Source organism: Cibotium barometz, chromosome 26 (genome assembly GCF_041138505.1).
Source record: "Cibotium barometz isolate CiBa-2024 chromosome 26, ASM4113850v1, whole genome shotgun sequence".
NCBI classification, from domain to species: Eukaryota; Viridiplantae; Streptophyta; class Polypodiopsida; order Cyatheales; family Cibotiaceae; genus Cibotium; species Cibotium barometz.
In genome coordinates this window covers 55,006,679-55,018,334 of record NC_141071.1, presented here as the reverse complement: position 1 = coordinate 55,018,334, position 11,656 = coordinate 55,006,679, and the positions used below count along the sequence as shown (strand labels likewise).

At 40.3% G+C, this 11,656-nt stretch overlaps 1 protein-coding gene across 1 annotated transcript; it reads right to left on the bottom strand.

Moving 5' to 3' along the window:
- Positions 1-9,804: 9,804 nt before the first annotated feature.
- On the bottom strand, positions 9,805-11,411 carry LOC147624109 (uncharacterized). Its single transcript, XM_086820965.1, has one exon. It carries the CDS (start codon positions 11,357-11,359, stop codon positions 9,956-9,958), a length of 1,404 nt encoding a protein of 467 aa, XP_086677091.1. The 5' UTR covers positions 11,360-11,411; the 3' UTR covers positions 9,805-9,955.
- Between the last annotated feature and the right edge of the window lie 245 nt (positions 11,412-11,656).

Here is an 11,656-nt window from a genome sequence, read left to right as displayed (position 1 = left end):
GAGGTGAAAAATGCACTAAAAACAATAAAAAAAACAAGCGTGTGAACCACTTTTGGATTATTGTTTGTTGAGCTACCAAACGTAAGAATTTTGACAAGGTCAAGGGAGAAAAGTTGTAGTATTGGTGGTGGTGGCTACCGTGGGTAATCGTGGGAATGTGGCTCAAAGGTAAGAATGATACATCAGTCATAGGTGCCATAGTTGGTGGTGTGGTGCTTAACACTAGATGAAGCAGTGTACTAGTAGTGTCCTAGGTAGGGATAGCTCTAGGATCTAAGACTGTGAATCTCATACTAGTATGACATTGAGTCCCTGCATAGCCTTGTGGGGTACAAGATGTGGGTTGGTCCATTGTATGTGTGGGTGATACTACAAGAGTAGGATCTGCTGGGCTCACAAGAGGTGTTACCATTTCGTTCATTGTGGGCATTCTTGCTTTGGATGTCCCGACTTGCACCATAAGTCTTTGGATCCTTTCATGTTCAATTCTCCTATGTATGTAATTGCAAATGCTCCTACGTATGTAATTGCAAATGCCCTGCAATTGTTCCTCCTCTGTTGTGGCCCTAGATATTGACTAGAAAATCCCTTCCCAACAACTAACACCATAAGCTTGGCCTATACTGAAAACCACAAGTCTCTATTGATACGTCATATTCCCAATCATCTATGTGAGAAGACATTGATCCAAGATTTGCAAGCCTAGATCCTTCCCCGAGGTAGAGGAAATGTTATTTCGTGTGTCGAGACTAACGGACACTACTTGTGTAGTCTTGGCTTGGGACTCATTTTGGACATACTGAGCTGTTTGGGCTGCTAATTGTTGTTTTGCTAATTACAAAGTCTCTTCTTCCTTTTCTCTAGAAGCCTAGATTAGTGCCTCTACTTTCTACACTTCTTCTAATGTTCTTCTATCAGGCATACACACTTGAGCAGGGGGTGGGTCAAGGATCACAACTGCAACAAGTGTAACAAGTGTAACAGGAGCTATATGGATAGGGATATCAATGTGAACGCTCCTTTCTTGTTATAGCAATGAGACTAAACCAAGTGTCTCTCTGAAGTTTACCTCAACTCCTCCATCATGTGGTCGGTATGTAGTAAGATTTGGTTCAGAGGTAGCGGTTGAGGTCAAACCTCTGAGATAGCCAGCTACACGGTCAAAGAAACTAGTAGCCAGCCTAAATGGTGAGGCCTAGTTAGGGTTCTCACTTCTTAGGATTGGGGATCCTTCCTTCTTCATCATGTGCTCGGTATGTAGTAGGATTTGTTTTAGAGGTAGCAGTTGAGGCCAAACCCTTGAGGTAGCCAGCTACACGGTCAAAAACCTCATACTGGCCGGACTGGTGAGGCCTAGTTAGGGTTCTCACTTCTTAGGACTAGGGATCCTTCCATTGACTCAAAGTCAAACAAAGTATCATTGGACCCTATTTCAAGTCCTTATACAATGCTAAATTGGGTTCCAATCACAGGTCCTGATCCTAGTGTAGGATGGTATGTACCTAGTTCGATAGACGCACTAACTAAATAGGCCTCTAATACATGTCCAGACCGTAAGTGCACATGACTTAAGGCTGGTTAGGGATAAATGAACTTAATGGCCAAGTTTTTTTTGTTTGAATTAATTTTTAAACTTTTAATTTAATTTATTATTATTTTTGGTATTAGAGAAACTTGTCTCCACAGTGGGTTTGAGACAGTTCTAAACACTTTGGGAAGGGTTGTGCATGCACCTTCTTCGGGGCTGAGCAAAGGTTCCTATAGTTGTGGGTCCCTTAACTATGGAAAATTACAAATTTTTTTGGGTTTTGTATCAAGTGTGCCAAAATTATCGCCATGGCCTAAAACCTATAACAGGCAAACTTGTGCATGTACTTGTTTTTTTGCCTGCTGGCCTTTCACCTTTTTCCTTTTTCTTTTTCCATTTTTTTTTTACTTTTTCACTTTTTCACTTTTTTCTTTTTGCTTTTTAGATTTTTACCTTTGCAGTTTATGATTTTCGATGGTCTACGATTTTCAATTTGTGGTTTATGGTTTTCGGTTTCACCATAGCTGGTCAGGATTTTTGGAGTTTTCCAAGATTCCCTTTTTGACTTGGGACCTAAAGTGTACACGCATTAAATGCGGCCATCCAAAAGACTTACAACTTGTGGCCCAAATTTCATTTGGGCCAAATGAAAGGTTAATATGCATAATTTGCACTAAAGCAAAAACGTAGAAAATATGTAAAATACATAAATAATTCTAGTTTGCAAATCCTACCCCAAATCGTTGTTTTTCTAACCCGATTTCTTTGTGTAAGGAGTCCAAATTGGAATAAACCCTATGTCTCAAAACTAATTTTAAGGTCTATTTCACCTAATTACTTAAATTTAAATCCCAATTTACTATTTTTTATTTGGAAATTTAAAAATGACAAAAAATAAAAAGTGCAAAAATTTACCCAAAAACTTGAATTATAGGAATCAAAGAATATACAATTTTAGGACAACATGAAAAATTAAGCATGAAATTCCTAAGATAACAAAAGAATGCAACAAAAACAAGAATATGCATCAAAATCAAAGTTATTTTAAGATTTCCTATCTACTCTTTTCTTGTAAAAACTAGAAATTTCATCAATTTAACCATTCACTAGCTCTCAAGATGCATTGTTGCTATGTGGTGGGGCTATTCCCTGGCATAGTGGTGCCACTTATGAGAAGCCCTAGTGCCAAAGAAAGAATGCAAGGAACACCCAATGTTGTGGAGATTTACCTAACCACACTCGGGAGCATAAACAGCTCAACCGAGAAACCAATTTACCGTGCCCTAGCAAACAAATGCACAATCAAGGTGTGTCACTCACCTCGTGAAATCTGGTTGCCTTGGATACTTGTAGGAGGTCAAGCTGTCGTGCAGCCGCACACAAAAGACCTACTCTGTCAGTGCCGCACTCTAATGGAAGCTCGACCCTCCTCACCTCTCAATTTTACACACTCACTTTCTCACGCAGCCGCACACAAAAGACCTACTCAGTGCCGCACTCTAATGGAAGCTCGACCCTCCTCACCTCTCAATTTTACACACTCACTTTCTCACGCACATGCAAGCAAGCATACATAAGAGCTGAAACAAGCACATGCAAGCAAGCACGCATAAGAGCTCAACCAAGCACAATGCAAGCAAGTAGTAGTATAGGAGAGTAGAGAAGAAGGCACTCTATTAGCTTATGCATAAAAGAATGAATGGTGAGAGTTACATTTTAGGTTTTGTGATGGCCTCTAGGGTTCACACTCTTGGGAGACCAAAGTTAAAAGTCTAGTCCTTGGGCTCATTTGGTCACTCTAAATAGTGTAAAAACCTATTCTAAAGCTAGCACTCTCAACCTAGGATCATGTGGTGTGCCTTTAATGTGAGCATACATGTAAAATATATAATACATGGTTTTCAAGTGAATTTCGGCCATTTCGACGCTTGTGGCCCAAAGGAGGTGAACCATAGAAGTCTCTGGAAAGGGTTGACAAACTCTGAGAAGAGCTACAGTGACACAAACAAGAAGCCTTGTGGATTATGTGAAAAGAACAACAAGAATTGCTTCCTAAAGAACAAGGTTTAATATCTCCCTCATATCTCCTTGTAGGAGGAGAAGAAGAACTTACAAAAGACCAGAAGAAGGAGGCCTCACATGAGGCCAACTATGTTTCTTATGAATGGGCTTTCTAAAGAAGCCTAGGGCCATGACCCTGATCCTTGGCTACCCCATAGCATGGGAACTCACATATATCTTTTTTTATACTAGAAGGTAAGAGTTCAAACCCATGTGTGGTACCTCGGATAACTGACCAAGCATGTATTTTGATGCCTGTACTTGGCCTATTTAAGAGGCACACATCTCATGAAGAAATACAATTGATCTCTCCTCCATTATGTTTTAATTATGCTAATCTCTTGTGCTTAGCTTAATCACTTTTACTATGCTAAAAGGGAGAGGATTACAAGACTCTTTTTGAGTTGAATCAGTAATCACAATAGTTTACATTTTGAATCAGAGCTACACAAAGGTGCTCAAGGGTATCACACTGTAAGAGGCCTACTCTGGTAAGAAACCTTTAGTGTCACAGTGAATGTTATATGTATACACCAGATACATCTAGGAAGAATCTTGATGCCAAAAGCAAGAAGTGTATCTTTCTTGGATACAATCAAGACTCACTGAAGGCCTATTCACTATATGATCAAGAGGTGAAGAAGATAATCACCAGCCAAGATGTGGTTTTTGTGGAGCAGCCACACTCAATGGAGGAGATACATCCATCCACTCTATCATCAGCTAGATAAAACATCCACCATGATCCCAACCCATCATTTAGATTTTCTCTTAAGGAGGAGGCATTTTTAGAGGATGAAGACTCTCACACACCACACTAGCCTGCTGCTACACCACAAAGAAATCTACTTCCAAAGTGGCAGTGGATAGACCATGTAAATCAAGAAGAATGGAGGAGCCAAGAAGAGCATCTTACCTCATTGTAAACATGGCCTTGATGGATGAGATAATGGAAATAGTGAAGGTACTAGTCATGTTAGAAAAGCCTTAGCACATCCAAAGTGGAAAGCCATGATAAAGTATGATAGTATCATATAGAAAGAACAACTTCAGGAGCTAGTTACCCGACCACCAAGCAATTAGTACCAAATGGATTTGGAAAGCTAAGAATAAGACTGATGGCTCACTTGAAAAATATAAAGCTAGGTTGGTTGCATAGGGTTTTTCACAAGTGTGGGTTTTGACTTTGCTGAAACCTTTTCTCCCACAGCTCTCCCATGACAACTATTAGTAGGGTGATACTTACCTTGGCTACTCATAAATAGTGGCGAGTTTTTCACATGGATGTCAAATCAACCTTTCTGAATGGACATCTCAAGGAGGAGGTATATGTCACTCAACCACCAAGTTTAGAGATCCTCAGATCAAAAAACAAAGTTTATAGGCTAAATAAGATATTGTATCGGCCGGCTGAAGAAGGCCCCAAGGGCATGGTATCATAGGATAGACCAACTTTTTAAAAATATTAGGTTTACTAGCTGATGCTAATTTCTATGTTCTAAAAAGGCATGGAAAGATTGCTTTTGGTTCTCCTATATGTAGATGACTTGAACATCACATGTGATAATGAAGAAATGATCCAATAGACAATGAGTTTGAGATGATAGACTTGGGTCTTAGACATTAATATTTAGGGATTGAGGTCTACTAAGAGTTAGGCAGGATCTTCATACTATAGAAAAAGTATGCTTTGGGAGATTCTCATAGCATTTGGGATGACTGATTACAAACCTATGTCAATGCCTATGGAGGTAAATGTGTAGCTTTCTACATAAGATTCTTCACCATTCGTAGACATCAAGAAGTACAGGAAGCTAGTGGGGAGTTTAGATTTTCTCACTACTAACACTATACTTAATATCGAATTCATAGTTGGTATTTTGAGTAGGTTTTCCAACAAACCACGGGAGAGTCATTGGAAGGAAAGGCGAGTACTTAGGTACATTAGAGGTACTCTTGAGTATGGCATCCACTTACAGTGTAGGTGACACTCTTATGGGTTACTAGGGATTCAGATTGGGCAAGAGATTGTGATTCCAAGAAATCATTTTTTGGATATTTCTATTTGCTTGGTTCCGATACTTTCTCTTGGACTAGCAACAAGAAGTAGCCTACAGTGGCACTTTCTTTACAGAAGTAGCTGAGTTCAAAGCAACTTGTTTTTCTACTTGTGAGCAGTATGGCTAAGGAGGATTTTAGTGGATAAGGCAGTCCAAATTAGTGGGAGCTAATTGAGGATGAGATAGTAGAGTTAGAGTACTATTCTATGGACCACAAATGCATCAACATCTTCACCAAGCTCTTGGGAAGGACCAGCTCACTTGACATCTTCATCGACTTGGCATTATAGGCACATTCAATGCACTCTCCATAATCACATCTCAGCATGTATCTGTTTGGTTTACATTCGTACAGGCCTCCATTATGAGGAGAAGCCATTGGTGCACATTTATTTGGTGGGAACCCCAGCTTAGACACCAAAACAGAGCCAAAACAATGGGGTCATGACCATTGATGGTGGTTAGGAGATGGTCAACCATTCAAGCATTAGTTGGGGCTTGTGGGGTGGAGCCCTAGCTGGGGAGGGGCCACCTTGGCAAAGGGACAGGGGTGTGAAAGCCTTGACCCGATGGTATGGGTTCATTATTAGTGGGCGATGGTCAGTTGATTGCATTTTGAGGGCGGTGATCGTATCCATGCTGCGTTACTTGCGGTGTGTATATGGGCCTACCACACCACATACAACACTATATATGGACATAGTTAACACAAGCTAAGGCATCCATTGCTTGTGAGTGTCCACACCCTCTACACTTATTAGTACATCGTCTATCCAAAGTTTGTCTAGATTGCCATCTAAACTCTACTTGAGAGCACATGAGTGGACAACACCATCACATTGTACCTATCCCAAAATTTTAAATTATCTCCATTATCTATCTATTACATTATCTATTTCACTTTGCTTTTCTATCTATATTTCCAATGTGCTATATTCTTATAGAGGGATCTTGAAAAGATCTTGAGAAACCCTCAAAACTCACCTCAAAATGAATCATGACAAAACCTATAAATGCCTTGTGTATGTATATATATGTATATATATATACATATACATATATATGTTTATATATGTTTTGAAGGTTCATTCAATATTAATCAACAATTAATTTTACATATTACTTTTAAGGGTCATTATTATTAGCTAGTTTAAAAGAACTATACTTAGCAAAGAAACAAAATGTATTGATGAAAGGAGAGACAAATTTATCGTGATATGTTCAGGAGAAAGTAGTTAAATTAAAAAATGGAAAATCAATATTTTTATGACAATAGAAGCTTGGTGACCATCGGAACATGATTCATGAATAAATGTATGTGAGATTAATATATGATCGATCGATATCCACGTTAAAAATAAAGTAAAATGGAGAGAGAGAGAGAGAGAGAGAGAGAGAGAGAGAGAGAGAGAGAGAGAGAGGAAGAAGAAAAATCATTTCTAACATTATAGAAAACTATCCCAAGAAGGTCATCCCCAGCTCTGGTCGAGTAGAGATTTTAATAATAACAGATCAAATTCATGATTAGTAACATAAAATGCGGCACAAAAGTAAAACTTTTGCATTTAATAATTTATGATGTTAAAAGTGTCCATATAGGGATCAATTTTGTGATGTTTCCAATACATCATGCATGACGTTGCCTGACACCATAAATTTCTTTATTTGTAAAAGGAATGATGTAGCCAATGTTTGACCTCTCGATTTCTTGTAGTCATGATGTCACTTTTTCCTTAAGCTAAGCCTTGCTATGCCTCTTACTTCTTCCCCATGCTATTATCTTAAGGTATGCTAGATTATTCTCTAATATGGGATGGGATGGAATATTTTTATTATCATTGTTGTTAATATGGGAGGGGATGTCATATTTTTAGTATTATCTCTCCTCCCTTGTCTTTGAGGTTGTTTCTTTCTCAATCCTAGCTACTAGGCTTGTGGGTAACCATGTTTCCATGCCCATCATTATTGGTGTATTCTAAGCTCAAAGGTTTTGAGTTGGGTTCTCATTGCTAATACTTTATTCTCTAGTAGTTGATGGCCTTCTTCTTCTTAGCTTTCCCTTTTGCTAGTTCTTTTCCCTATCCTACTCCTCTTTTAAGAAGTAGCTATCTTTTGCCTACTTCTTTTTGAGCTAGAAGCTTTTTGGTTGAGCCTTCTTCCTTGCCTTCTTGGGGTGCCTTGTCCTAAATTATCAAATTCTCTCATAGTTCTAGGATCACCACAACTTACATTTCAAAAATCATGAGCATGTATAGAATCTTAAAGAGTTATTTATATAGTAGTAGAGATTTTGTATCAAGATTTTTTCGGATGGAGCTACAATGATATCAAGTGTGTTCCTCTACTAGAAGTGGTCACACACCTTCAAATTTCAAAACAATAATCTACTCCACCTATGCTAGATTTGTGAGGGATAAAGTTTAAAAACATAAAGATGCTGGGTTAATCTTTAATGTTGGGCACACATAGCGGATGTCACCTATAATGGGAATACTAAAAAAGAATGGGATCAAAATAATAGTATGTGCCAATACCAAGAAGATTAATGCAACCACATTAGAGCCCACTAATCCCTACACTTGATAAGGAATATCTAGGAAATTAAATTTGGAGACAAATGCTTTAGCTCCTTGGATGATTTTTTTTTGGATACAACCATTTTCTTCTTCATCCCAAGCCTTAAGCACAACACTATGTTTCCAAATCCATAGGCAAGCTTTTCCTATAATGTCATACCATTTCGCCTCTTATAAACAATTTCCACCTTTCAAAGCCTTATCTGCACTTCTTTTAAGGATATGTTCATCAAATTAATTGAGGTTTTTTTGGACTCTCTAATTGGTAAGATCATCTTCAAGAGCTTAAAGATGTTTCCGAACACTGTCAATTCTATAACCCTCTATGAAATTCTCCCATTAACTGCAAGTTTTTGGCTCCACATGGTCATCCTTGGACACATATTATCTTCCTAAAATGGGGTAGATGCACATAAGGCTAAGCTTATAAGATTAAGGTGATTTTTAACGTACCACATCCCTATTAATTGCAAATTTTTGGCTCCACGTGATGGTCATCCTTGGACACATATTATCTTCCTAAAGTGGGGTAGATGCACATAAGGCTAATCTTCTAAGATTAAGGTGATTGTTAAGCTAAAACATCCCTAAAATTACAAAAGGTCCAAAAGTTCATGGGGCATGTCAACTCCTACAAGAGATTCTCCAATGTGCAAAGATAGTTTGACCCATTTGTGGAGTTTCAATGAACGCTCAATATGTAAAATCTTTCAAAAAGCTAAAGCAATTGCTAATTAGTTTAGCAATCCTCAAAACTCTTGATTTAAGGAAAGGGATAATAACCACATTGATGCATCCACCAACCTCACCATCATAAGACTTTGTCCATAATTACTAGGAGAAAGGGACTTGGATTTTCCCATTGAGTTCACAAGCTGGCTATTGAATGAAGTAGAACAAAAGTACAATGAAAGAAAAGTCCTTACAATGGAGTAAAGAAGTTCTACCGTTATCTCTTTGCTAACCCTTTCGATTTTTATGTGGATCATCAAGCCCTTCTCTATCTTTTCAATTTGGTGGCTCATCATTATAATTACAATTGATTTTGGGGAAGTGGTACTAGTAAGAAAAGGAAAACAATACTTTATAGTTGATCAAATTTCAAGGATAATAATTAGAGATCTATCAGCTACTTGACTTGATGATGATTTGCAACTCTCTTCTATAGGAGGCTCGTGGTGGGAAGAATACACGGATGATGTGCATGAAGACTGAGGTGGAGACAAAGATGGGGAACATGATGATGGATACTATACATCAAAGATGTAAAGAAGGATGCCATGTACACGTTGATATATCCCTAAAGTATATGCACATTGATGTATAGAAGGATGCCATGTACACGTTGATATGTCTCTAAAACATCTCCACATTACGCCTTCCTAGATTATCATGTATACCATTTTTGGGATCGACATTACTCACTTTTAGATACACACATTTTTTATATGCATAACACTTTGATATGTTTTCCAATGTTAGTTTAATTCTTATTATTCATTTGATAACGTTAGTTATTATTATTGCAAAAAGCCAACGAGATAGATGTATATATTTTTCTCTTTATTGACGTAAAAAGTATAGGTGGTTACTAGAAATTTGCAATTCTTTTGCGCTAGTACAATAACACAATGTATGTGTAAAAGAGAGAGACAGAGAGACTTCGTGTGTCATCATATAATATAATATATATAATGGTAATGGTGAGAACATAACCGCGCTTGGAAAAGCTACTGTTCAGCTGCTTGGGAATCCGTATCAGTGCTGGTCTCAGCGTCTCCACCTCCTGAGAGGCTGTGATGGCCTGCTGCAACAAGAGGGTCAATAATCTCATACTCTTCCTGGCTGTGCCCATTCCAGCTGCTTTGGTACCGGATTCGGCCATTGTTGGAGCTGCTTCCCTGCGTCCATACGGGCTGTTGGTAGGCCCTCTTGCTCTCAACGCTGCCATTGCCCCGCATGATGTCCTCAATGTGTGTGTCTTCAACGGCAGCTCGAGGACGTGCGGCAGTCAAGGCCTGTATCTGCTCCAGCTTGCGGACGAAGTCATCTCGGAAGAATGAGAAGTTTGATGGGTCGTTTTGATGCAGATTCTGATCAGAGCTACGCCTTAGAAAATTGCCCACTGCAAACGGTGGCGAGGGAGCTGCTTCATGAACCTTTCCTAAGCTGCGGTTTGCAGCTGCGTCATAGTTTGCTTCATTATTGTTATTAATGGCGCTGTTGCGGCGGGAGTTGGCAAGCTCCACCAGGAGCTGTTGCATGGGGGAGGGCGATGCATTAATATTGATGATAGGGCTGGGGCAGACCATAGGGTTTCTGTTTGATTCGAATATGGGCGGGGTTTGAGAGCTGGTGTCGGATTCGGAGTTGGAATCGAAGGCCGTGTCGTGCGTGGTAGTCTGCAGCGGCGGCGGGACCTCTCGTGAGCGGGCGGCCGCCCATTTCTCTCTTCTGCGTGCTGCCATTGCGCTCAGCTTATGGTGGTGGTTGGCTGATCGGCCGCCGGCTGACGTTGCCGCTCCTGACCTTGTAGGGCTGGTCCTCCTCGCTGGCTTGGTTTCCATGAGAATTGCAAGATCAACTTGTGCAAAGCACATCTGAATCTCTTCGACGGTAGGCTGAGCAGACAGTCGAGTTGGCTCATTGAAGGGCAATTTGCGCTGCTGATTATCACTAGTATTTTCAAAAGACGGCTGGTTATTGTCGCCACCCTCCGCCATGAGGCGCACTTGCTCCCGGACCTCCTCTGGCAAGTCCTCCACTTTCACATACAGGGAATCGTCGCCATTATTTTTGATCACCTTAGGGGGCTTCAAGAATGGAGAACCCGGCCTACTGCAGTTAGCGGCGGGTCGCGACGCACCACCGGCGCCAGAGCCTCCTTGGCGGGAATTATTGCTACGCCTCATAAAGCGCTGCTGCATCTCTAGCCGCGCCTTCTCGAGGGAATCTCTCGCCTGGCTAAAATTGTTGTTGAGGGCCACCGGAATATCTCGGGAGTCCAGCACAAACTCCGGGCGCATGAAGGGGGACTCCGCAGCAAGAATGCGGGCTATGTCGTGGTCGGTGGGTGTCAGCATCTGATGATCTGCGTTTGCAGCTTCGAATCCTCCGTCCTCCATCTGAGCCATTGTTTGCAATCACAGCCCTGCTAATGAGTCCACCCTCTCTCTCGCTCACATTCTCAGGATCGCCCGAGAACCTAAAACCATGCTTCCCCCTTAATAATCTTCATTCATCTCCTCACTGGACACGACCAGAAAGTCGCGCCCTATTGCCGCGCACGTACCGTTTGGGATGATCATCGTACCAAGTCCGACACATAGCTCTACTAATCAAATGCTATGGTTCTAGCCCTTGGATCTCAAGGACTACAAGGTACCCAATTAACAAGCTGTTATATTTGGGGTGGGCTTTAAAAATAAAAT